Source organism: Nelumbo lutea, chromosome 5 (assembly GCF_056320005.1).
Source record: "Nelumbo lutea isolate HS-2025 chromosome 5, American lotus-T2T, whole genome shotgun sequence".
NCBI lineage: Eukaryota > Viridiplantae > Streptophyta > Magnoliopsida > Proteales > Nelumbonaceae > Nelumbo > Nelumbo lutea.
The window spans coordinates 27,714,876-27,741,445 of record NC_142688.1 but is presented as its reverse complement, the minus strand read 5'-3'; the positions used below and the strand labels follow the sequence as shown (position 1 = coordinate 27,741,445).

The following is a 26,570-nucleotide window of genomic DNA, read 5'->3' as shown; positions in this document are numbered from 1 at the left end:
TTGTATTTGATTAAATATTTGAATATTCGATTTGATTCGAATTCAATTAATTAATTATTTTAGATAATTAATAAATATTTTATTGATATAAAGTATATAAAATATATAAAATTTTTATATAACTTAATTATTATATATAAATTATATAAAATATTTTATATATTATATATAAGAATTAAATAATCGATTGAACTTCGATATTTATCAAATCAAATCAGGTCATATCCAAATTCGACCGATTAGATATTCGAATTATCTGAATCCAATTTGATTATGTTCAATATCGAATTCGAAATCAGATTTTTGAATACCATTTACACCCCTAATCTCATAGCACATGCGAACATCTTCAAGTGATAAGTATGGGATATGTTTCAATGCACGTTGAGATATGCATATGAGGTGTTTTGGGGGAATTGGAATATGCTCCTAATACAGGGCGCCTCACAACGACCTCATAAGCACATTCCATCGTGCATTGGAAATAATAACACATAAATACGAGAGATGTTCCCAATGCATGGTGGGATGTGCCTGTGAGCAAGGTTTTAAATTTTGCAACGTATCGATCGATATGAGCTGATACGTATCATTTGGGAAGAGTTTCGATACACGAAACATGTCTAATTACAGGGTTTCGTATTTTTTCGTCTGTATCGGGCCGATAGCTGATACATACCTAAAACGGACCGATACGCATTATGTATTAGTCAAATTTAATTTCCCTATTATTTTTAAATTTAAATTTAATTTATCTCTTCTCTCTCTCATTAATATAAAATTTAAATTTAAATTTAATTTATCTCTTCTCTCTCATTAATATCAATTTTAATTAAATGAGCAAGGTTTTAATTAAATACTCATTCAAGTTACCTTTGATTACATCATTTAATAATATCATTAAATGTTATTTAAGTGAAATGACTTGTTAAAAATCACAAACCAAATGTAGCAAGTTTGGAACCCAAGTCATTTCCTTATAACAATAATTAATTAACCATTATGCTAACATTAATTACTTATTAAAATTACATGTTTTTTATACTTAAAGTAATCTTTATTGCCTTTGTGGATGTTTCCCGACAAATGCTATAAATTTGATTAATTAACCATTATGCCAACATTTCATCATTTATAGATTTCTTCCAAAATGCAGCATCTCTAGAGGTCATGGTCTCACTGTAGGTTTTTTTATCATTTTCAACGTTCAGGACAATGGGTATCTTATTTAAAATATTCTCTCTATCAGCCTCAACCAAAAACACAATTGACTGAGTATAAATAAAATCTGAACCTAAGAGTTTCTCTGTTCTTTGTCTTTGACTTCTTCTATGTTCTATTGTAGGTGTTGTAGTTGTGTCATTTTTTCTTTCAGTCTTATTATTATCAACAGGTATTGAGATCTGAGTTTCTCTTTCAGGTTCTCTGCCATTTTTTGTAGATTCAGAATACAGTTTATTTTCAAAGAATTCAACATCTATAGTTTCAATTATTATGTTGGACTCTAAGTCTAAAAGCCTATAGGCTTTGCTATGTTCTGCATATCCAACAAACATACTTCTCTTAGTTCTGAGTCATAATTTGGTTCTTTTAGGATCTGGAACTCTATAATATGCTAAGCACCCCACACTTTTAGATATGCTAAATTAGAATTTCTTCTTGTCCATAATTCATATTGGCATTTGTTATTAACTCTAAAAACAATTCTGTTATGTAAATGACAGGCTGTAAGGAGTGCTTCCCCCCCATAGGTTTAAGGGTGCATAAGCTTTTAACAACATGCTGTTTATCATTTCTATAAGTGTTCTATTTTTTCTTTTGACCAAACCATTCTATTGAGGTGTATAGGGAGCAGAACACTAATGTATTATTCTAAATTCTTCACAAAAAGAATTAAACTCATTTTTAAAGTATTCAGCACCCCTATCACTCCTAAACATTTTAACTTTCTTTTCTAATTGATTTTCAACTTCAGTCTTGTACAGTTTAAACATGTCAAAGGCTTCATCTTTAGTTCTCATAAGGTAGACATAGGTGTACCTAGAAAAGTCATATATAAATGTTATGAAGTATCTCTTACCTCCTTTATTTAATACACCATTGATTTCACAGATGTCAGAATGAATTAGTTTTAGAAGTTGAGAATTTCTCTCAACACTAGGGAAATGTTTCTTTTGGAGATGTAAGTTCCTTGTAGAAGTTGTAGAACCGGTTTGATAAGGCATTCAGTATGTGTCATCGGCACAGAAGTGAGCCATCTTCTCATTTTGCTCTTTCCTTAGTTTTTCTGAGTCTTTGTTAGTGGGTTCAAGAAGTGATTGTAGATTCGGGTCCAACTGATAGAATAGTTTTAATGTGGTCAGAAAGAATATCATCTTGTCTTACCATCGGCTGAAGTTTGCTCCATCGAAGTGGTCTAGTCGAACAAGATCTTGGTTCATCATCTTGATCGAAGGCATGCTTGCTTCCACCTCCATTGCAGAATAACGTTCTAAAATTGTTGGAAAACGGGGTCACTGTAACAGGTAAATCTTGATCGAAGTCATGCTTGCGCGTCTGAAGACACTGTCTTTAGAATGTTATTTTCCCCCACTCAATTTCACCAAGTTTGTTGTTGGGTTACAGGCAAATCCATTCCCAGGATACAATAGAGCCTTGGACGAGAATCTGCAACCACCAAAGTTGAAGAATCTCCGAAGAAACCTTCTGTGAGATTGTAGCAAATCGGACTGAGAAAGAGAGAGAGAGAAAGTGGATTTCGAAAATGTGTGTTTTTGAAGTCTGATTCATGCTCTTTAAATAGTTTATGAAGATGTATGAAGAAAATGTATGTGCTGGTTCAAAGAAGGCACCTTGAACAGTCACAATTTCAAATATTGTGATTATTTAAAAAGTAGTTAACAGTTAATGACTGTTAACTTTGAATTATGCCTCTTGACCACACCTGATCGAATCGTGACCGCTGATCTCATCAACGGTGATCAACGGTCAGCATCGCACCAAAACCAAAATCGCCCTTCGCGAGCCACACAAAGTGCGCCTCTAAAGCACCTCATCGCGCCGCACACACGCACGCACACACGTTGTACGGTATCAAACCTCCATACTCTCCTCTACTATTTTTAATGAGTGTAAATCAATTCCTATTAAAATAATGAAAACAAAGCTTATAATTTTCCAATGTGAGACAAGTTCAAAATTAGATTTTGTAAGAAAAAAACTAATTTTTCAATCAAGTGTATAGTTTCTCATGTAATTGACCAATCAAAACCATTAGATTTAATCTCTTATGATATTAAAATTCAATATTTACTTATTACACACTACTCTCGTAAATTAAATATTGTTCATATATGACTACAATGTTACGTGAGAGTTCTAGTGGGCAAGAGATGTGAGGTGGGGTGGGAGGGAGGGAAAATGTGAAATCTTGGGTAGGCTTATTGTGCCAAGAAGATCCCAACACTTCAGCGAGCAACATTGATTAGCTGATCCTTTTGATCTTTTCCATACGAAGTTGAATAAGAAACGTAAGAAACAACCTTTTCCCACAATCAATGATCGTACGTAACAATCATTTAATCAACATTATTACTTGATAGGGATGTAGAGGGATCGGATCGGTCCGAATCCGATATTATCAAACCATTAGCACTGCATCTGATTCTTCAGATTCAATCCGCAACCACCTTCCCGTCTTAAAAAAGATAAAAAAAAAAATATAACCATTAGGTCTGCATCTTGTATAGGTTTGCCTATATTGCTCTTTATTTTCCTACATTTTTCTTCAAACCAAATATATCTTAAAAGTCCATTGAGGGCTCTACTATTTGATGTGATGAAACCATACTTTTGCAAATTGAATTAGATTGGATGGTCAGACCAGTTGACCCAGGAATTAGTCAGGCAACTGGTTACATTCCACTGGCCCGAGCAATCAAATCATCAATTTATTGGCTCAAACAATAATTTCAATTGTTTTTTATTTGAATTAATTTTTTAAATCAAAACGAACCATTCATTCAAAGCAGATGATCAGACCATTTGACCTGAGAACCAGTGGTTAAAACAGTTCTGTCTCCGATCCGATTTTTAAAACTTTGAATGAAACAATACTTGATTTGCTATACGATTCGATTAGGAATTATACAAGCTGAGTTAAACTCATTAAAGGTAATAAATAAATATTCAAAAAGAAAGTGGTAAATAACATCAACGAATAAAGTCTTAAAACCAATGTCATACAAAATAACAATTAAGTAATGAATTTAAAAAAAAAAAAAACTTAAGTTAAAAAAGTAGAGTTTGCACCGGTTGACCTTAAATACCTTAAATAACAAGGCAATACCACCTTAGTATGTAGTGCAAGACACAACCAATAATACAACTCTGATTATTGCTTCAACGCTTTGTTTGTTAAGTGTGTTTGTTAAGGTAGATGTTGATTTATAGATACTAGTTAGTACTATTTTTTAATTTAAAAATTATGTTGTTATAACAATATGACAAATTAAACAAATAAAAAATGCTGATTTCCCAACATTCTACCTTATAGGGCCCCCAAATTATATAAACATTAAATGGACCATTTTGTAGTGTCCGTCATGAAAAACTGAGTATGATATTTTATTTGGTTTTTTATTTGCCCGAATTGGCATCAAGCTTTTGCCAAACTGTTGTGGCCATTGATGATGATTTGTCCGAATTCAAATTCAAATTTAAATCCAATTGGTTAACGGTAATTAGAATTTTATCTATTTATTATTTATTATTGGATGGAATAGATCGACCCATATCCAATTCAATAATATTTAATTCTAGTATATTTATATAATTGTATCTACATAAAGTTCATATTATATCCATTTATAAAGTTGACTTAAATGTTGTTAATTTATTAATGGTCTGTTTGGTTTCTAAGAAATAGTGGGATGAGAAGGGATGAGATGAGAAAGGAAGAATTTATTTTCTCATTTTTTGGTCATGTGTTTATTTGCTGAGACCTACTATCCTATAGAATACGCTTCTAGCGTTTGGTTGATGAGACGAATGGATGAAGAATTACTATAGAATTGGAACAAATCCATGGGGCTAGGAACAAATTTGGAATAAATCCATGGGAAAAACTCTAGATCTGGAGTAAACACATGTCTCTGGCCAGATCTAGAGTACCAAAGTTAAACCAGAGATCTGAAGACAAAGACAATAACATGTTCTTACCTTCGTCGGAGAAACACATGTCTCTGGCCTAAAACGTTACCCTTGTCAGAGAAGAAGAAGACAATAACATGTCCTTGTTGTCTGAGATTTGACGACAATAACCGTCGAAAACAAAGACATAACTTGTCCTTCCTATCCTTACTACCTTTGTCGAAGGAGGCAAAGACAAAAACCGCCAGAAATATTACCTTTGTCGAAGAAGTTGAAAGCAATAACTTGTCCTTGCCATCTTCACCAGAGAAGACAAAGACAATAACTGTTGGAAATGTTACCTTCACCGGAGATGAAGGATACAGGTGATTGGAGTTCAGACCACTGCAGAGGTGGGAGATGAAAACAATCCACCCCTCGATAAAATTTCCTCACTACCATCACACAACTTTCATCTCAAAGTGGGGTCACACCTATTTGGTGAAACCCCACATCCCATATTTTGATAATGATTTTCTCATCCCATTGCAGCATCTCTCCCAAAACAAACGTAAGAAAATAGAAATATTCTCATCTAGGCCACGTGAACCAAACATACCATAAAGTCATGGGTTAGAGTCCCACAAAAGTTATTATTAATTCATTTCATCCATAAAATGCAACATACAAGTCATTTTTAATTTATTTTAATAATAACTTGAGCTTTTTCGTTCAATTTATTAATGAAATTTAATATCCAAAGTGGATCACATTTCAATTTGAATATTATTGATATAGAATGGACAAGATCCAATTTGTATCCAAACATTAATGAAGCAAATTTGGATCTATATATATTTAATTAGGTTCACTTTATTTGCAACCTTTATATATTTCAAAACTTAAAAATAAAATCATAATATGTGAATGCATTTTGAGGAATTTAATGTGATTCTTACCTCTCAAAAATGAATTTAGGGGACAAAAAGAGGAGAAGAAGAAATTATTAACAACACTAGCTCTCAATTGGACAATTTCATCATCATCATCACCACATGGGATGGGCTATATGAATCATGTGTGTGTCATGTTAGTATTCAATTAGGAGTGCTTAAATCATTTCTCCAAGACACTGGCCGAATGATTTAGGTAATGGTTGGTACGGGGGCTGTTTAGTGTCACTTAGGTGTTTTGAGTAAAAATGTCAATTTTCTATTTGGTTAAGAGTGTAATATATATATATATATATATATATATATATATATATATATATATATATATATATATATATATATATATATATATTGAAACAAAGTGGTCAATAAATTTTTTCATTTTTTTAAATTTTTTGTTTTTTTTTTTTTATTTCATGTCATTTTTTAAACAAACAATGAGATGTAATTTCCCAATAACCTAAATAATCTCTTCTCCTAAAATTAATCCTAAACTACCTCCCCCACTTTCTCCATAATTATCTCTAATTCCTGTTTATCTTCTAAATTATCTCTAATGCCTATTTATTTCCACAATTATCTCTAATTCAATAAAGAGTTTCTCTCCTAAATTATCTCTAATTCCTATTTATCCTCTCCCCTACTTTTAATCTTTATCTATCTAAAGAAAGTTTGGATTAAAAATTTTAAGAATTATTTAAATATTCTAATAAAATTATATAATAAATTTAAAATATTTATTAAAAAGACAAAAGATAATTTTATATTTTTACAAAATATATCAAAAAATATTTTTTTTCCAGATTATCAATTTAAATGCTTTTCAAATATTTAATCATATGTAATAGCTTTAAATAAATAAAATTTAAATAAAAATTATAAATATTTTATAAATTATTTAAATATTTAAATAACTAAATATTTATCATAACTATATTTTAAATAGTTAAAATAATTAAATTATCTAATAAATAATGTTTACAAAATATATCACGAAATTATGTACTAACAATTTAAATTATGTTTTTTCCAGATCATCAATTTAAATGTTTTTCAAACATTTAATAATATGTAATAGCTTTAAATAAATAAAATTCAAATGACAAAAAATTTTAAATATTTTATAGATTATTTAAATATTTAAATAACTAGAAGATATTTATCATAACTAGATTTTAAATAGTTAAAATAAATAAATTATGTAATAAATTTAAAAATTTTCTTTGAAGCAGAGAAATAGTTATAACATAATATTGAAATTAATAATAATTTAATATATCACAAAATTAATAATGAAATTATGTAATAACAGTATAAATTATGATTTTATGGATAACTAAACTCCATAAATAACTAATATTCTAAAAATTAGATATTTTACATATTATTTAAGTATTTAAATAACTAGGTATTTTAAATAACAAAATATTTAACATAACTAGATTTTAAATAGTTAAAATGAAGAAATTATGTAATAAATTTAAAAAATTTCTGAAATATAGAAAAATAATTATAACATAATATTGAAATTAATAATAATTTAATATTTTACATAATATTGTAAACAACTAATTTCACTTATATCAAGTAATAATTCAAGAAAATAACTTTCAAAAAATTTAATATTTATTAATAATAATTTTAAACTCTTAATCTGTATTTATTATATAATTATATATGCTAAAATTAATATTTATTGTATTTCAGTAATTATTCATTATTTTTGTGATAAATGTATTTTCAATGATTATGTATAAATTTATTTTGTTTTGTTATTTAATAGAAAATTTTCAATAATTGTTGGAGATTAAACTACTATTAGTGAAAATTTTAAATTTAACTTATTGTACTTATTATATTTATTGTATTTTTGTTATAACTTATTGATTAATATTTATTAGAGATTAAACTATTATTTGAGATTATACTATTTATTGACTAAGTTAATATAGTTTTGCCATTAGGCCCATGATTTTTTATTCCAAAAATACCCTTAACACTTTTTTTTTGTACATAAAACAAAGTTAATTAAATATAGCCAACAGAATGATTGCTTGTCTTATAAAGGCCAAAAATGGTATTTTTATTTTATTTTCATTTGATTAAATTTATTTAAATGAGCATTAGGGTCAACATTATCATTTTCCACTATCATCTAATAGAAGATTGATTAAATCCATTGCAAATTATAAGTGGTATTTTAGTAAAATTTTAACTATAGGTTAGATTTTAGTAAATTCATAAAACTATAAGGGGTATTTTAGTAAATGACCCTTTCTATTATTTAGCTTTCGCTTAATAAATCCCATGCATCGCATAGGTGACCTAATTCTAATTGATGATTATTTAGCTTTCTATTATTTGTAAGACTATTTGGGGGAACAACAAATTGATGATTATTCAACTCTTCTATTAGCTGCCTATTTGAAGAAACAGTCCAATGACCTAATTCTAATTATGATGCATTACATAGTACAAAGGTGAATATACATAAACCTTATCTCTAAAACATTTGTTTGGAATTTATATTTCCAATACCATTAGATCTACATTTATGTGCTTTATGTGCATTGCACCTAGGGCTATCAATCAACCGGTTTTGGTTTGGATCCAATTCGATCCAAACCTTATCAAATTGGATTTGCATGGTCCATTATAATTATTTGATTGGGCCAATCCAAAATAAATTGGTCCATATTCTTATTTGTTTGAATTAGACCTAAACCAAATTTCTAATAATCTGATCATAAGGCCAAACCCTTGTCCAATTTGAAATCAATCAAAACTGAAAACAACATAAAATCACTTTTATGAAAGTACTTTTACAAAAATATTTTTTATAAATGCACTTTTATAAAAGTACTTTTATGAAAAATATTTTTACGAAAGCACTTTTAAGAAAGTACTTTTACGAAAGCATTTTAATAAAAGTACTTTTATGAAAGCACTTTTATAAAAGTAGTTTTATAAAAGCACTTTTATAAAAATACTTTTACAAAAGTACTTTTATGATGCACTTTTACAGAAGTAGTTTTATAAAAGCATTTTTACAAAAGCACTTTTATAAAATTACTTTTACAAAAGCAATTTTACAAAAGTACTTTTATGAAAGCACTTTTATAAAAGTACTTTTATACGAAAGCACTTTTATGAAATCATTTTTATAAAAAACTTTTACGGAAGTACTTTTATAAAAGCACTTTCATAGAAGTACTTTTATAAAAGTGCTTTTGTGAAAGTACTTTAAGTACTTTTATGAAAGTACTTTTATGGAAGCACTTCTAGAAAATCACTTTTATGAAAGCACTTTTGCAAAAGTACTTTTATAAAAACACTTCTACGAAAGTACTTTTATTTACGAAAGCACTTCTACAAAAGTACTTTTAAAAGTACTTTAACAAACACTTTTTAAAAGTACTTTTATAAAAACACTTCTACGAAAGTACTTTTCAAAAAATGCTTTTATAAAATTACTTTTACAAAAGCACTTTCAATAAAGTGATTTTATTTATAAAAACATTTTTATCAAAGTACTTTCACAAAAAAGTGTTTTTCAATGCTAAAAGTGCTTTTATATATTTTTTTATATTTCATTCAGTTTGGATTGGATCCAATGGATTGGATTGGGTTTGATTTTATTGGATTTGGACTGAATTGGGTCCAGTCCATTTATAAGTGGACTCACATTGGACTGAATCGGTTGAACCAAATCCATCCAATTTACACTTCTAATTGCACCACTGCTATGAATCCAAAATTTTCTTTCATAAAGGGTTCCTCACACCAACCTCACATCACATCCCACCATGTATTATGAACATCTCTGTGAATAACAACATACATGATGAAAGATGTTGAAAATGTATGTATTTGATTTTATTTACATTTTTTCATTTAAATTTTATATTTTATTTATTTATAAAATCGAGAAAGATAATAATTACAATCATTTATGATAATTAAGTGCTAAACGTCTAATCGTTGTGAAAACTTTAAAAAATAACTTTTTCAAAGGATAAGCGTATATAAAAACTGAAGTTCACTTTACTACTATTATCGATACACACGGAAAAGCGAGAGAGGAGAATTGCTGAAGTGGCGCCCTATTGTCACGGGGATACTCGGTGGGGCCTTTCCGCTGTAGAATTATCCCCGTGACACTATAGCAACGTTTGTTGAATAAACGCGCAGGAACCAAACACCCTGAATGTGATCCGGACTCCGCTGGTATAGTAGAAAAGAATGGGGATAGGTAAGGTAATCTGATTTACTCCGAGTATGAACCACCACCATTATCCACTCGAGTTGGGATAGGACAAGGACAACCACCCTTTTTCCTGGAATCTTCCCTGGTTTGTTTTTCTTCGCTCATTACTTTTTTCACTTTCACTGAATTCACTGAATTCTAATCGTCTTCAGCACTACTCGTGGTGGGCCAGCCATTTGATTCACCACATCCACATCTGTTCATTTCGGGTCGAGATAAACCTGTAATGAATCCGATCCGTTGGACAGTAACACTATGGTGATGGGCCCCAGATTATGGCAGCATGGAAAGCATGGCAAGATATTCCGAGCCCAGATTATCGGGCGTAGTCTTGGGCTAAAACATGAAATTACGGCCTTTGATGTATTTTGGACCCCACCTTAAACGTCACTTCATCCAAGTGTTGTGGTAGGTGAGCCCACATCAAGAAATCGAGGGCTATGATTCTCGGACGGCTTTAGCTGCAAATATTTCTTCAGATATTCCCGTCCTCGTAGAAATGCTGTGTACTACAAAACAAACAAAACAGGAAACCACGTGTCCACCCCGCACTGGCTATCTCTCACCTACACTATTCTTGGAAGCGATATATATCTTGGACTTTGGAGAGGCCGACGACAGGAAGAGACCAGTCGAAGAGCCAAAACAAGAAAACAACGACGACGACGACAAAATCTCTCCGAGTCCCGAGAATATGGGTCGTTTCCTCCGTTCCCTTTTCATCTTCTTATTGTCCTCTCTAATCTTAGCTGCAGCAATAGCTTCTATTGTTTCTCCCGATGATGAATCGGAAGATCCCTTGATCCGGCAAGTCGTGTCGGACGACGACGATCTTCTCTTGAACGCCGAATATCACTTTAACAACTTCAAGAGGAAGTTCGGAAAGAGCTATGCTACTCCTGAAGACCATGCTTACCGTTTGGGTGTCTTCAAGGCTAACTTACGCCGGGCGAGGCGTCACCAGAAGCTCGACCCCTCTGCCGTTCATGGAGTCACCCAATTCTCCGATTTGACGCCGGCTGAATTTCGTCGGTCTTACCTCGGTTTGAAGCCTCTTAAGCTTCCTGTTGATGCTCATAACGCTCCTATCCTCCCGACAAACGATCTTCCAACCGATTTTGACTGGAGGGATCACGGCGCCGTCACCGCTGTCAAGAACCAGGTACTCGAATTTCTGTTTTCCTCCGCGCGTTTACGGATCGTCTTGATCATCCATTGAGATTGTTTGACTGTTGATTTTGGTTGTAATTATTCAGTAAAATTTTGATATTGATGTTTTTGTTTTTGTTGTTTTTTTCCCCGAAATTAGGGTTCTTGTGGATCCTGCTGGTCTTTCAGCACCTCTGGAGCCTTGGAAGGAGCTAATTTCCTGGCTACTGGAAAGCTAGTTAGCCTTAGCGAGCAACAGCTCGTGGATTGCGATCACGAGGTTTGTATTCTCTTTAGTCTTTAGTCTCTTCCTTCTGATGCTGTAATAGTTCCGGCTATTGTATTTTTTTTTTTGTGGTAATTATATAATTCTTTTGAATTTAGTTTGGAAATTCTTTTTTTTTTTTTTTTTTTGGTTTATTTTGTTGATTAGCGGTATTGACTTATCTTCTTTATAGCAGGTTAGTCTTGTTGATAGCGTTGTTTATTAGTTTTATCCTTTCCTCTTTTAACATTTAGATATTTGGAATGGTCTTTGTAATTAGTAGATTACCATTGTTGAGTTATTTCTGAAAAAAAAATTACCATTGCTGGGTTCACTTTTTAACGGTTTCATGGAGGGCTCTATGTATGTATAATCTTTGGTCTCGTTTGATAGAGAGATAACTGAATAACCTATCTAATGACACCAAAGTCAAGCAAAAAGACAAGCTTTGTTCCTGAAAATTAGGCTGAAAGAAAGTGATCAACTTACAACCTCAATAAAGGGGTTTCATCTGAAGTGGATCCCATTGTCTACATACTAAATATGACGAAGACAACTAATAGATCTAGACCTACAATAAAATTAAAAATAGCTGAAATACTGAGATATTGATTGAATGGTCAAAGTAGAAATTGTGAAACTGCCTCTGGTGTTGCTAAAAAAATGGAGAAATCATATTTCTTTCACATGGAGATATTTTCTGATACGATTGCAGCCAGTTCACCCCATGTCTAGGCAAGCCCTAGCCAGAGGTTGCAGGCTCCACTTTCAGTTTTTATTAATTTTGTCCTATGACCATCTTGCTAGGTAGGATCAAGCCTTCAATTTCTTGTGCCAGATCTGAGGACCTGCAATTTGAATTCTACCTTTTTACTCTTTCCAAGTTTAAAAGTTTAGGCTATGTTTGGTTTGAAGGAGAATGTGGGGAAAGGAAGGGAAAAGTAGGGAACCTTTACAAATCTTGTATTAGTTTTCCTGAATTTCCCTTCGTTTTCCTACCTTTTCCTTCAAACCAAACATGGCCTTATGGAACTTAATTATGACATTTACCTATATTATTTTTATTTCTGTTTATGCCGCTGATGTGCATTAGGTAGGTGCATAAATTCACGTTCTGTTTGTCTACAGTTGTACCCAAGACTTGACTGTGAATGCTGTAAAAATATTATTAGGCTATAATGGCATCACCTTGAAGAATTGGTTGTTTGGAGTTGCAGTTGGTTATGTTCGAGGGTCCATTTAGTTTACAGTCAGTATTGAAATCCCTTGGAATCGGAATCAAAATGGCATTATTTCTGGCAATGACCGGTGGTGACTTATCTCGCTGGACCTTACAAGGTTCAGCCATTGGAGGACAGGGTGCCAACAGAGAGGGAGGGAGGCAGGCATTTTTTGTCAGCTGGATTGAGATTCTCATTCCGATTCCACCCAATCCAGACCCCTATTCCTGCAAACCAAATGGACTCTAAGTATTATTAACAAAATCTTGTAGTTCTACTAATATGTAGGTTTAGTTTGTTAATTCAAGGCTTTTCTTTTTCAGTGCGATCCAGAAGAACCAGATTCATGTGATTCGGGGTGCAATGGTGGGCTAATGACCAGTGCCTTTGAATACACTCTAAAGGCTGGTGGACTTGTGCGGGAGGAAGACTATCCTTACACTGGAACAGATCGTGGTACCTGCAAATTTGATAAGACCAAGATTGTTGCATCAGTGGCTAACTTCAGTGTCGTCTCTCTAGATGAAGATCAAATTGCTGCAAACCTAGTGAAAAATGGCCCTCTTGCAGGTGGGTGCCTTTAAATTCAAGATGCATCACTAGCATATGAATGCACACAGGCTTCAGGGTTCCAATGGTGCCAATTTGATGATAACGATCATAAATTACCTGGGTATGTATTAAACGGTAATAACTTTTTGCATTGCATGATTGCAGTTGGTATCAATGCGGTTTTCATGCAGACGTACATTGGAGGAGTTTCATGCCCATACATTTGCTCAAAGCGTTTGGATCATGGAGTGCTTCTGGTGGGGTATGGCTCTGAAGGTTATGCTCCCATCCGGTTGAAGGATAAGCCATATTGGATCATAAAGAACTCTTGGGGAGAAGGCTGGGGAGAGAATGGATACTACAAGATCTGCAGGGGTCGCAATGTCTGTGGAGTAGATTCCATGGTCTCAACTGTGACAGCTGTTAACATCTCCCCTCGGTAGACGTAGACTATGAAAAATAAGGTTTATCAAAGTGGCTCTCCTGTACATGAAGTATGCATATTGTGTCCATCTTGTGCTTTAGTCCCATAGGTCCTTAAAACCTCAAAATCCTTGAAACATTACCTAAATAGGAATAATTTATGCTTCAGTGTTGTTTAAGATATAATGTATGACCTACCATATGCTTCTATACTTGGTTCTTTGCATGTTTGAAGGGTTTTTCTTTGTTATACTCTTTCATGTACCATTTGGAGAAAAGCTCAGATCTTACTACCCACTGGTACCTACAAGACGCTACACCCATGAATCTCTCCATGAATGACAACTGTGTTTTCGTCTTTTCCATGTGCCGCTGCAGTGTCTTGTGGGGTAGTATTTCTCCAGACTCTTTTTAGAGAAATATTATTAAGCACATTCTTTGTACCCTCATTCCTCTCCAAGCTGAAGAAAACCTGCCTAATCCAGATGGGTAATATGCAGATGTGCCAGCTAAGTTCTCTTAGTTGTGGATAGGGGTGTCAATTATACTGGATTTGGTTCAATCCGGTCCAATTCAATGTGAGTCCATTACAAATGGATCTGGTCCAATCCAGTTCAATGAAAGGTAAGATAGGAAAATCTATACAAGTTTTGTAAAAATTTCCCTACCTATCCCTACTTTTTCCTTTAAACTAAACACAACCTTAGGGATAAGACATAAATATGTTTGGTTACAAGCAGCCATCCGCGTTGGCTCACTGAATCAGTCTTGAATGTATTGCACCACTTGGCTTTGCATTACAGTCCAACATTTTTTATAAACACGTACAAGCATGGATTCCATCTGGTCCAGGGGTTTTGGGAGGGCCAGTACTGAAAATTGCTTGCTGAATTTCAGCATCAGTTGGAATACTGCACAAAAATGTATTGTTAGGTGCAGTGAGAGGAGAAGGTGGACCCTGAAAAGAAGATAAGTCTGGATTGGTTGAACAAAAAAGCCCACTGAAAATTTGATAATATGTAGAAATTATTTGATCATGGGAAGAGGACCAAAGGCCATCCTCATTCTTAAGCCAGAAAATATGGTTCCTTCTCCATCTATTAGAGGCCATTAAATGATAAAAACGTGTATTTCCATCCCCATCGCTGCAACCAGTGGGCCTTTAGCCCGAGTTTTCCAATACAAATCCTGTTGTTCCAACAGTTCAAGTTTACATCGCAAAGAATCTTCATTCATGCTACCACTTGAAACATGTGGCAATTGGGATTCCAATTGCTGAATCTGGGTATGAAAATTTGAAAGGTTGCCTCTGTAATGAAACTTGAAGAAATTAAGAATAGCTTTGCATCTGTTAATAATTTCTCCTAAAGTCTGGTTCCATGCTGATGTAAATTGATCCATAAAGTCCAAATTGGCTAGTAAATGAGTATTAAATCTGATGACTCGAGAGTGGGGTGGTGAGTGTAGAAAATTTAGGCTCCTTTAATTTTGCTTTTCAGTAAATATTTTTCAGGTAAATGCATTTATCTGGGTAAGTGGTTCTCAGGTAAATAAGACAATGACCGTTTTAGCTATAAAAATCCATTATTAGAAGTGACACTTTTGTTTCATTCAAGTATTGACAATTTTCCCCAAAGTGAAAGTTATTTACTTATGTAAGAGATGGATAAGTGATACCGAAGAAAATAAACTTTCCATACTCCCCACGTAAATTTGAAAAAAGAACATGAATTTCTTGGTTAATAAAATTTTGAATCCCATTGACCAATTTCCCCCCTCCCCCTCTCAAAATCCAAAAAAACATAACCCCCTTACTAAACATTAGATAGTATTGAAAGGATTACATTGGATTGGATGGAATTGATCTTATATTCAATCCAATTATAATGGGATTGAATTCAATTATCTATAACCCCAATATATTTTTTGTGTGTCGAGGCAAAAAAAAAGCATTGACACTCATGATTATTAACACTTGTGATGGCAACCTATTACAAAAACCTGATACTCAGCAATGTAATTAACATTTAAAATCGAGCATACTTGATAATTCGTTGTATTCAAACATATCAATCGGATAAAAAACCGATGCATTATACGTATTTGTACTTCGAACATTGGATAATCTAATACCATTTGTGCCCGTGTTAACCTTAACAAGTGTTACATGCTATATTAAACAAGGCTGCCTTTGCGTTCAAAATGAAAGTAAGTTAGCTCCCATTTTTAGAGCAATTTTTTGCACTCAAAGTTGGTCATAAAACAAGTAGATTTCAATCTTGACATTTATATTTTCAAATTCATGTTTGTATCCATCCCAAATCAAATACATTTGATAAGAATACAAAATTCATCAATGCAAAATCAAACCAAGTTAACATTTTCATCAAGTGTGCAAATTTTGCATTTGCACTCTTATCAAATGCAACGCAAAGTACAAACCATTATATGTATATATACGGGAAGGGTATGATACCTGAATAACTTTTACCATTCTCTCCCCCCCCCCCCTCCCATGAATTTTAATGAATACCAGTTGTCCAGTTGATTGATAACTACGTATGGTAGCTGTTGATTAGTGGTTGCAAAAATTTTCTTGTCTTAAAGAGCTTGGAACTGTGTCATTTATACTTTCTTCTCCATTTTTCGGTCTTGAACCTCCGCTGCCGGCCGCTTTTTCCGTCAACCAGGCAATGATGTCTGCAAAAACCATGTGAATGTTCTCCGGAGGTTCACCGGAAGTGATTGCATGCCACATTCCGGGATACAACTTCAACGTTTTGTCTGAACTTGACGCTGATTCATATAATAACTTGCTTACGGACGGATCTGTTATTTTGTCTTTCTCTCCGTGGACAACTAAAAAGGGAAATGTGATCTGAATTACACCCAGAAGCAAGAATTCAGCTTAAAATGTATATTAAAAATAACTACTGTAATGAAAAGAAAATAAGCATACATATCTCTAATAAAATGTAAAGGGGCTGTCCAAAACTCCCCACCACTTTTCTTGCATTCTCTTGATCTTTTGAGTTGAGTTCATTCAAATTTTAACAATACTTTCAATATCTTCTATGAATATTATTGACCAAAAATCTATAATAGAAGTGGTTTGTATATGTCATTTTTATTTTTATTGACAAAACTAACCTTCACCAACCAATCTACCTATTAACTAATTTTATATGACAAAAATACCTTTAGTTTATTTCTCTCCCCATTCCATTGCCCAACTCACCTTCAACCATCTCCCAGTCCACCAATAGTTCTTTCAACCATCTCCCAGTCCACCAATAGTTCTTTTTGAGTGAATGGAGGACTTATTTTTGAAATTATTGTTAAGGATGAAATTGAATAGAAGGGCATTATTGTAATCTTTCAAACACCTTTAGTTTTCTGGATTCTAATTAGCTGAATATGATGGCTATATAACAGCTGTGATATAAATAATATGGCCTCAAGCCAATCATAAATGCTAAGTGAGAGATTAATGATTGTAGTCCATATGCACTTAAGACTAGCATGGGTTTAATCATCAGTTCCGCAGCCCATTATGAATGGTAGTGGGGCAGGTTTGGGGCAAGGATTATACTTCACGTCTCATTCCGGCTCTGATCCAGGGATAAAAACGAACCTCCAAGGATAAATAATATAGATAATATTATATGTGTATATATTTAATATTTATAATCGGGATCAGGGCAGGGCAGAGAATTCACTACTTATCTCTGTCCCCACCAGGATAATCTCTATCCTTGACTCATTGTGTCAGAGAAGCCAGGTACCCGACAAGGATGGGAAAAAGTGCTATCCCTACAGCTCATTACATAGCCATTGCATTTAGCTAATCTTTTTTTTAATTTTTCTACTGCAAAATGACTATGTCATTTTTCTACTACAAAGGGCACGTTTCTTAAACTACCCTTGTGGTTTAACTAATTGACTAGCTCTACTCTTACTGTTTACATATTGTCTAGAGTTACCCCTATTGTTTTTGACAATTGCCTTTGCCGTTAAATCGTAATGGAAATGATAAAATGTCCCTTTTACCCTTAAGTTAAAAGAAAAATTGCAGGAGAGACAAACTCTTATCTCTCTATCTCTCATTCTCGACGGATCATATTGAATGCATTCGATCATGTTGTGTCCAACGGATCTCGGTGGCTGCAGAGAATAGGAGCCCAAAGACTAGAAAGTTTTCTGTTCCACACACACACACACACACACAATCAGCCCAACCGGAAACTGATCCGAGATAGCGGCAAACCAGCGGTGATGATTCAATAGGAGTTCCTTCAATCTACAATTTTCCATTTTTTCTTCCTTTTTCATCATTTTTCTTCATTTCCTTGGGTTTTCATCCATCCCTCTCTCCTTCCCCTCTCTGTTGCACCCTACTCATCGCCACCACCATCCGGTCCATCCCTATGCAAGCAGCATTTTCTCCATTCTCTCTCCACCACCTCTCTTTCCCTCTCGTCTTCCCATCTCTCATTCTCCACTTTACTTCATTAAAGTGGTTTGTAGAGAAAACTCTACACATTCCAACCACAGGCCTTGCAGGCGAAGTTGTTAGGGTTTGCAAAGGAAGACTGAGGAGCGATATAGAACTGTGCAAAGGACGATGAACACTGTGAGGGTGAAGGTAAGGGAGGAACACTATGACGGTGATTCTTACCTGGCTTACAAAAAAGGGACAATGGGTATATCGGGTTTTAAAAAATTTTATACCTCATGTGGTGTCACATGTGTATGGATTTTGACAGAACATTAATGGACACTAACAGTAAAGGTAGAACTAGTCAATTCTCAGAAAACTTAGGGGTATTCTAAGACAATATATTAACAAGAAGGATAGAATTAGTCAATTAGCTAAACCATAAGGTAGTTTAAGAAATTTGCCTTCTAAAATATAAACAAGTCAAGGTAAGTACAAGAAAAAGTTAGAAAAATGGAGGAATATTTCAAATAATAAACCCCAAAAGTAACAACTAATGCTGATTTGGTTGAGACTTGAAAAGTTCTTGTTGTAACAGAGACCTGAGATCAAATCCCACAAGGACTAGGGTTGAGAGGCGTTATGGTCATGGATAGGGGGATGGGCACCTCCTCCCCACTCCATCCCAGTATCCCACCCTGCGGTTGTACAGTCCCATGAAACCAAAATAAATAAATAATAAAGGGTAAAATGGTGAAGCCCTGATAAGTTGGATCACAGAAATACTGAACTAAAATGGTTTTTGTGATTTAGAGCCCGCTTGGAGGGCTTCAGCGTTGATTGAGCTGCTTTGGAAAGACTACTCTGAAAGTCGATTTTGGGCTCATGCGAACGTGTTTTCTGTTTTTTACTTTCTGGGTTTTTCATCAAACATGATTTCACAAATTTCCACAAGAAGCTGCCGCATGAAAGCCCTCCCAAATGGTGAAATGGGCATTTGCTTGTGCGGGCCACGCTTTTTTGTGGCACTAGACATCTCTCCATACAACTAATAATAATTCTAAAGATGGAAAAATATTTAAAAACAATGAAAAAAAAAACTGACCTGGTGGAGGTTCTGTTCAATTTCTAAGCTGGCCCTGTAAAGTTGGTCGCCGGTTTTCAAGCGAGGCCTACCTTTGTAGCAAAATGGGTTTGATTTAAGCTAAACATAGAAACCAAAGTATAAGTGCAAATATGTACCATGCAAATACATACAAAATATTAAAAACTGTAAGATTTTACACTCTACTTATTTGCATTTGTACTCCTTCAAAACTAAGCCTAAATAGTAAATACCTCGTTCCTTCGTCCAACTTCTTTTATTCCAACCTTAACCAAGTTTGGAGCTGGAACCATCTTCCAGGTTGGAACAACATGGCAAAGCTTATCTAAAGCGCTGAGAAGCAACGGATGAGGCTTCATGTTCTCTGCAATCTGAATTATAAAGATGTTCGTTAGGGTAAGCATAGTAAATACTAATGTTATCACAGAAGAAAAAGAAGATTCAGAGATTTAGAGAGAAAGATGAAACAGACCTTGCACATGGGAGAAACTAAGATTGCACCATCCCAATATTTTGGGTTCTTTCTGTGCAATAGAATAGCCACAGCTCCTCCCATCGAGTCTCCAAATATAAATCTCGATTTTTTTTTTTTTTTTTTTGTTTTCTGCCCTCTCTGAGAACCATAAACAATGGTAGTGTCAAAGTGATTAATTAATTAAGTAGCTAGATATCTGTGTGTGAGAGAGAGAGAGAGACTGACCACATATGCTAGTGAAATGGTTACAACAGTCGTTGACGATATTATCAAAGCAAGAAATGTAGCCGTCCAACCCAACCGATTTTCCATGGCCCTCGTAATCTAGTCCATAAACTGCAAAACCAGCCTTGGCAAGCCGAATTCCGGTACCTGCATCAGATAGACTATCCCAGTTAGGGCTTCTTCTGGTTCTCCGATTTCGAAAACCAACAACTAGACTCGGCATTTACCTCTCATCGTTATGCTGTATTCCATGGCGTAACCTAGCAGAAACGCAGACATTAAGGTTTAAAATCTATATGCAAGGAAAGGAACAAGGTGAATCGATCTCCTACAAGATAAATATGTAATATTACCATGATACAAGAAGACTAGGGCTTTTGGTTCTCGAGATATAGGGATCCATCTGCACGTGAAAATTTTCATTCCTCGGGAATTCAATATAAATTCCTGTACATTCAAATAATATTAATTTTGAATCTATTACCATTCGTTCGTCAAAAGAGAAACCATGATCAAAAGCCAGACTTTTCTTTCTTCATCAACAGAGAGAGAGAGAGAGAGAAACTTTTGCTAACCTCTTCGTACGACAAACTACCTTGCGACTGTTAAAAGATAAAATAACAAAACAAGATATGAGAAGCTCCTCAGAACAAGAAAAGAAGATGGGGATTAAGCAGAAAATTTAGAACAAACACTGAAAGATATCTAACCATGATGGATGCAGAAGCTCCTCAGAACCCGAGTTCTTTTGCGAGAGAAAGAACGAAGGGCAGATTCGGTAAAATCCGACAAGTATTATTACCAATCAACTGGTATTCATTCAAAATCATGCAGGTTTCTGCATTGATGGAGTTTTTCAGGTACAATACCCTTCCGGTATCGTACAAAGCTACAAATTACAAATAAAAATAAATAAATAAATAAATAAAGTAAAAGACAAGGAATTCTCTACGTGAAAATTGGAATTATATAAAGACACAGATGGAAATGGAGAGTGGAAACAGGGATTGTGTGGACCACGCTCCACGCCCACATCGCGTTTATTGACTATAAAATTTACGCTAATTGCGTGTGATCATCCGTTGGCCTATACGCCCCGATATATATGGTATGACACCAGAAGAATTATGAAAATTACGATTTATGAAATCAGTGATTTTTTAAAAATTATGAAAATTTGTTGTTTGTTATCATTTATGTTATGTAAGTTGATTTTTGAAAACTCAGTTTTGAGCATGTTTGATACTAATTTTCAAGGGCCGATTATTTTTGTATTAGAGTTATTATTCAGTGCCATGTTTAATGCCATCTCATTCTCAAAAAATCGGAATCAATTAAAAATAAGAAAATCACCAGAAAAAGGTGATCTTTTTTGGCTGATTTCCTAGAAATTGACATAATCGGTCAACCGAACAAAAAAAAAAATCACTAATTCTTCAAATTCTGATGTGGATCTTATATAGTGCTGAATTTTGAGAAATCATCATCGATGCCAAACATCACCCAAATCATGCATGGAGAATGACAAGGTGATATCTATAATACGAGATGTTCTGAGTTGCACATTGAAAATATCTTCCATGCTTTGTACAGTTATTCATAGGGAGATGTTCTCAATACATGGTGTGATAGGGATGAGAGACCGGTATAAAGTGCACTCTAAGAAGAAAATTTGGATTCATTGGGATAATCTACCAATACAAATTCCAACAGCATCCCAACCAATCATTGCAGTCCACTAAACATCTCCACATAAATGACAAGTGAGATGATCCCAATGTGATGCTGTAATGGCCAATTGGAACAGTGTTGAAAGCACGACTCGTCACACTTGGGCACCTCACATGCACATCCACCGTGCATTGGGAACATCTCCTGTGAAAAATAACTTACAAGTACGGGAGATGTTCCCAATGCATGGTAGGATGTGCATGTGAGGCGCCCTATGTGAGGAGCAGATTCGGTCTCGTTGAAAGCATTTTATTGGTACTAGATCCCTACTATACCCCTATAAAGTGCATATCAGCTACCAATACAAGGTCTCAACAAATATCATAGGGCAAGAGGTCCAGAAATAGAATCTTTAAAATAAAAGACATAAATGGGGTTTAGGTTGAAGGACAAAAGGAAATTGAACGGGCCTTGAGAGACCACTATCAAACTATCAAGCTCTCTTCACGTCCTCTAACCCAATAAACATAGAGGAAGTAAATGATCCCAAGAGTTATAAGCAATGATGATAATATAGAGTTTGAAAGAAATTTTAGATGAGGAGATAGAACATGCTTCGATGTAGATGAGCCCCTACGCCTGATGGCATCCCAATTTCTTCTACCAAAAGTTTAGGAATTATGATGCGAGGAGAGAAGTAAAGAGCTTATTTCAAGGAAACCCTATGATCAAGGATCTCAACCTTACTCATGCAACCCTAATCCAAAAAGCTAAATATCCTAAAGAAACTAGTAACTTTAGGCTTATAAGTTCATGCAATACAATCTCAAGATAATTGCTAAGGTGTTGGCAAATAGGCTTAAGAACAAATTAAGTGAAATCGTTTCCCAAAACCAAAGTCTTCCTTCAGGATAGATTTATGGGAGAATGACTGATCAGTCAGGATCAGAATTTTGTAGCCCCAAGCCACCGTACAGGAGGGATGAATCCTGACCGTAAATTGATGCCAAATTCACGGGCAGGATACGGTTTATAGGGAGGGCTACCACTAAACTATGGGGGCTATCATTCAGAATTCTACACTGGGTTGTAGAGTACTTAACCCTAGATTTGTTGGGGACAATATGCTCTTAGCTCATGAGATTTTTCATCACATGAAAAAAAACCAAAGCAAGAAAAGGGGTAATGGCTATTACACTAGACTTGATCAAGGATTATGATAGATTGAAGTGGGGTTTCCTCCAAAAGATTATGAAAATTGGGTTTTGGTCAGAGATGGGTTGGGTGGACCATGAATTGCGTGTCCATTGTCTCCTACCAGTTTTTGATAAATGGTTGTCAAGTGGAAGGGTGTTGCCTGAGAGAGGCCCCACACAGGGAGACCCTATCTCTAGTGTTAAGTTTAATCAACAATGCCCTTCAATCTCTCATTTATTTTTTTTGTAGATGACAATTACATTTGTATTAAAGCAAATTTGGAGGGGCACAAAATCTTGGAAATCATGTCTATATGAGCAAGCTTTTGGACAACATGTGAACATTGGCAAATCTAAAGTAAAGTTTATTTCAAATGTTTATCCAAGATTTCAAAAGCCTTCATATAAAGAATTAGGTTGGAAAACCTTCCCTGTACCTTGGTCTTTACCCCCAGATTAGTTGGTCAAAAAAAGAAGTGTTCAATTTTCAGGTAAATAGAGTGGAAAACAAAACAAAAAATTGATAAAGCATGTTTTTCTCCCATGTTGGAAAGAAGATGTTGCTGAAAGCAGTAGTTATAGCCATTCCAACATACTACATGTCTTTTTTCAAGCTTCCAAAAAATATCTATGAAGCTTTAAAAAAGGCCCAAAGGAAATTTTAGTGATGTTCTTCAAAGGAAAAAACCAATAAAATTCATTGGATTAACTGGAACCAAATTAGTAAAAACAAGGTAGACGGGGGTGGGGCCTTCGTAACCCTGAGCTTTTTAGCAAAGATCTCTCCTAGCAAAACTTGCTTGGAGACTGGCATCTCTTTGGGCAAAGGTGATTAGAGCTAAGCAGGTAAAGAATGAGGATTTTCTAAATTTAGATATTAATCCTAATTAATGGATCTTGAGGATGGAGAAGTATCTTGGTGGGCAAGGAAGTGGTTAAGGGAAGGAACTTGCTAGAGTAAGGATCTGGTGCTCAAGTTCGAATGTGGAATGATCAAAATTTTTCGGCCTAGGCAAAATACCCAAGGTCTGTTTCTAGTCAAGGATCTTATCAATGCAAATAAAATGAGCTGGAATGAAGACATAATTATGAACAATATCCTTCCAGAAGTAGTGGAAAAGATCCTCAACGCTCACTTAACTACCTTTGATTAGCCTGATAAGCTGATTTGGATGCCTAGTGAGAAAGGTACTTTCATTGTCAAATCAACTTACTGTGTAGCAAAATCTTCAAACGACAAACCAGCTTACTATGTACACTGGCAAAACATGAAAAAAAAAAAAAAAATCCGCACACATGTATCAATAATACAAAAGCTTAAAAAACTTAATACATTAAATAGTTTAAGTGTGAACCGCTTACACGGAATTAAAATGAACATATATCTTAAAAGCCAATACTAGTTTTATTAATACATTAAAAACCCGATAGCCCATTTTATTTTGAGACATCGTAAACCAATAGCCAGTATGAGAATGCTTTCCTGACAGTGTTGGTAAAGTAATAGTAAATGCTACAGAGGGTATTTGGTGGTAGGACCAATATGTTGGACACAAGTAGGGGTGCAATGAAGTTATATCTGAATTCGAATTGATTAAGAAACCAATTTTGGAATTCAATTCAAGATCCAAAAGAACCTAAGAAAAGACAACCAAATTGAAATTCAAATTCGACTAAATATTCAAATATTTGTCCGAACCTATCTAATTTAATTTTTTACCATTATAATTATTATAAAAATTAAAAAACTGTGATATATTTTCATTAGAAAGAAATAGAAGGTACTTAGGTCGCTTCATGTACATACCAATGCTGTGGCCTTGGTTGTCTAATGGCCCCTGGCCATGGTTTATCTTATAGTTGAATGTGACTCCATCTCTGTGGCAAATGCTTTCCGACTGAGATTTTAATTGTGTAACTGAAGCCTAGCCTGGCCTGTGCTTTTGAATTTTGATATCCTTAATTTAGCTAAAGACAATTTCAGGTCCCACTTTGCAAGGCGTGAGTTGCACAGGGTAGCTCATTTGCTACCCGCAGCTGGTTTAAAAGGTTCAAATTGCACTTGGCTGACCTCCTCCGGACTGGCTTCTTTCAAGTTTGGACGCAGACTTGATTGATAATCAAGATAGTAGATTTTATTTTCTTTCTCGGTCTAATTGTTCTAGTTTGCTAGTTGTGTTCTTTTGTTTTGTTCTCTTGATGAAAACATTTGATTACCACAAAAAAAAGTCATAAATGATAAATCCAATAAACTAAACGGTATAAATTTCATATCCCAATTCAACCAAATAGAATAAAGTGTGATTACGTAAAATCTGGAATATGAAATTGGATTTTCGGATACTGTTGCACACTTGCACCCCAGGTTTGACTAGACCATTCCACCCATGCCCCAGCGAATCCAAATCTGCTATTGAGTGAACACGCCAGTGTTCCATGCACATGCATTTGTACGCAGCAGCTCGTAACTCTGCCACAGGACCCTGATCATAATTCATTAATTCTCGCACGCACCATTTGCCAAAAGTCATTCTAATCGTTCCGCTGTCTAGTGATCCAAATTGTTTTCGAAGTACATCTGATACCTAAAAATCATCTTCACAATACTCTTGGGCTTTGAACCCTGCCTCCATCATCATATTCATGTAGTGGGAGACGTAGAGATGGCAGAACACATATATAAATATCAGCCTCTTTCCATCTCTAAAAATAAGACATTCATAATATAATTTTATTGTTACACCAGCTTCCGATCAAAACCAACTCCACCCACATAGCCACCATCATGCCCCTGCCAACTATTTTATTCAATTAAACGACGAAATGACAAACACAATAGAATTTGTATGGGGATTACATGGAGGCGAACCATTTCATCCTTCATTTACCAGGCACTCGGCCAATAATTCCCTTCTCTAGAACTCTTGTATAAATAAAGGAATTGACAGATCCATCATAACTTGGCACATCCAAATTGTCATTCATTCTTGTAACTGCTGCTAAGCTCTACTCAGAACACGCTAATCATCCTCGTCACTAAGCAATGCAAATGAGAACGGATTGAACTTGTAGCCATCTCCTTCATAGAACTTGTTCTGAAACTCCACCCAGTGAAGCCGCAAAGCGTGTAGGAATGCACTCAGTGTTTCCATTACTAGCAACACACCAACGGTTGCACAAATAAACACAATGATGCCCACAACAAGGATTATAATGTTGTTGAACCTGCAACCATAGCACAATTAATTGTCCATATCTATAGAAAATATCCACCAATGTGTGATGTACATATGTACGAATAGCAGAAATATGATTGCTTAAATAATGATGTTGATAAGCTAAATTTAACCAATAAAGATGATTACAATTGAAATGTAGCAAACTTACCCCCATGCAAGAAGTAGAACCTTCTCATAGAAGACACTCGACAATTCAGAATGAGCAAGACTAGAAAAGGCAAAACATAACAACTGCAGTCAGTCATCTAGAAATAAACTTGAG

The 26,570-nt window shown here is 34.5% G+C and overlaps 3 protein-coding genes across 3 annotated transcripts in view; 1 reads left to right on the top strand and 2 right to left on the bottom strand.

Moving 5' to 3' along the window:
• The first annotated feature begins 10,969 nt into the window (after positions 1 to 10,969).
• On the top strand, positions 10,970 to 14,209 carry LOC148851251 (cysteine protease RD19A-like). Its single transcript, XM_088942928.1, has 4 exons — positions 10,970 to 11,512; positions 11,660 to 11,779; positions 13,308 to 13,554; positions 13,702 to 14,209. Exons 1-4 carry the CDS (start codon positions 11,045 to 11,047, stop codon positions 13,977 to 13,979), a joined length of 1,113 nt encoding a protein of 370 aa, XP_088799054.1. The 5' UTR covers positions 10,970 to 11,044; the 3' UTR covers positions 13,980 to 14,209.
• A 2,001-nt stretch (positions 14,210 to 16,210) lies between these two features.
• Positions 16,211 to 21,147, bottom strand: LOC148851250 (caffeoylshikimate esterase-like). The gene is made up of 9 exons (XM_088942927.1): positions 20,913 to 21,147; positions 20,778 to 20,804; positions 20,556 to 20,649; positions 20,430 to 20,462; positions 20,203 to 20,349; positions 19,975 to 20,111; positions 19,736 to 19,873; positions 19,503 to 19,601; positions 16,211 to 16,837 (listed from the first exon to the last, which is right to left on the bottom strand). Exons 1-9 carry the CDS (start codon positions 20,913 to 20,915, stop codon positions 16,535 to 16,537), a joined length of 981 nt encoding a protein of 326 aa, XP_088799053.1. The 5' UTR covers positions 20,916 to 21,147; the 3' UTR covers positions 16,211 to 16,534.
• Positions 21,148 to 25,733: 4,586 nt separating this feature from the next.
• Positions 25,734 to 26,570, bottom strand: part of LOC148851249 (V-type proton ATPase subunit a2-like) — a 46,843-nt gene continuing 46,006 nt past the window's right edge. The window contains exons 17-18 of the mRNA XM_088942926.1: positions 26,457 to 26,516; positions 25,734 to 26,294 (exon numbers count right to left, since the gene is read on the bottom strand). Of these exons, the coding sequence (XP_088799052.1) occupies positions 26,090 to 26,294; positions 26,457 to 26,516 (265 nt within the window). The 3' untranslated portion in view covers positions 25,734 to 26,089. The remainder of the gene's footprint in view (positions 26,295 to 26,456; positions 26,517 to 26,570) is intronic.